Source organism: Nestor notabilis, unplaced genomic scaffold (genome assembly GCF_000696875.1).
Source record: "Nestor notabilis isolate BGI_N333 unplaced genomic scaffold, ASM69687v1 scaffold19177, whole genome shotgun sequence".
Lineage (NCBI taxonomy): Eukaryota > Metazoa > Chordata > Aves > Psittaciformes > Psittacidae > Nestor > Nestor notabilis.
Window position 1 is genome coordinate 63185 of NW_009937130.1, and position 1294 is coordinate 64478.

At 37.1% G+C, this 1294-nt stretch overlaps 1 protein-coding gene across 1 annotated transcript in view; it reads right to left on the reverse strand.

Annotated features, from left to right (window-relative positions):
• The window catches only part of LOC104408936 (estrogen receptor-like), a gene marked incomplete at its 3' end in the record, with an annotated part of 61388 nt that extends 60427 nt beyond the window's left edge, over positions 1-961 (reverse strand). The window contains exon 1 of the mRNA XM_010018680.1: positions 773-961. Coding sequence (XP_010016982.1) covers positions 773-935 — 163 coding nt within the window. The remainder of the gene's footprint in view (positions 1-772) is intronic.
• Between the last annotated feature and the right edge of the window lie 333 nt (positions 962-1294).

A 1294-nucleotide genomic window follows, 5' to 3' on the forward strand; every position in this document is an offset into this window, starting at 1 on the left:
GGATCATACTTACTTCTTACTCAGTTTAGGAAGTGTTGAACAAAGCTGAAAAGTATTAATTCCACAGAGCGACACACATTTAAATCAAGAATTATCTCCGCCATGGTAATTAACACTGTTTCTGTTAGATGCCCTTTACTCCACTGGACACCTTGCACAATATACTTTTAGCCATAACAAGAGTGTGAACTCAACCACTCTGTGTATAGTTCAAAGCCCTGTTTTGCTGACAGATACAAATACTATTTCATCAAAGAAAAGTTCTTTTTCAATATTGGTTCTCAAAAGACATCTCATATCTTCAAGGAGTAGAGATTTAGATTGAACCATCCTGCTAATGGAGCACTAAATTAAGATTTGTAAATCAATCAACATGAATTAATCACCTGAGAGGGAATTCCTAAAAAAAAAGAAATTATTTTGGATAAGAACTTAATCTCAGAAAAGAGATATACATAGCCTGAAAGAGTGGTCATCTTGATCTAATACAGATTTTTAAATTGGATTTCTCATTGCCTCCACGGCCAGCCATACCTAAACCAAGTAGAACATAAAGAATCTTTTCTTTCCCTCATTAATCTTGGGCTCAGTAACAATGTATTATATATCTGCTAGAAGCATTCACCAAATACAGAGCTAAAAATACATGGTAAAGCACAGTAGCTGCTAATAAAAACCCAGCAAATGTCATTGTCCTTGGCTCAGGCTGCAATCTCAGGTGGCTTCATATTTTCCTCAAGAGTAAAGGTGATTCACTTGAACAGTTTATTACCTTGAATACTCCTTTTGAAAAAAGCTTTGCAGCCCTCACAAGACCAGACCCCATAATGGTAGCCTGAAGCATAGTCGTTGCAGACAGCACAGTACCGGGTCTCCTTGGTGGATTCCATGGACAGGCTCCCTTTCTCGTTGGTAGTGGGCATCCTCTCCCGCATGTTGTGGCGCCTGTTATCAGAGGTTGGCCTGTTAATAGCAAAAAACCAAGCATAATTCTTTCAGTGAGCTTAAGTCTCATCCGCTCCTGCTGGTTGTAAGAGCAGATCTAGCTTTGAAACAATAGGTAGATGAAAAACAATCTTTTGTCACCCTCTGACCTTTTCCAGGTGGCAAGGTGTAGAACAAGTAAGGTACAGGGGAATTTCTCTCAATCAATCTCATGTTATTAGGCATTCTACTTTGAAAAATTAAAAAGCTATTTGATAAATTATCATTTTTTCTCAAGACATTACAAAGAAATAAAAAAGAAAAAAAAGAAAAAAGAAAAATCAACATTTATTTGTGTACCTGTTCCTGT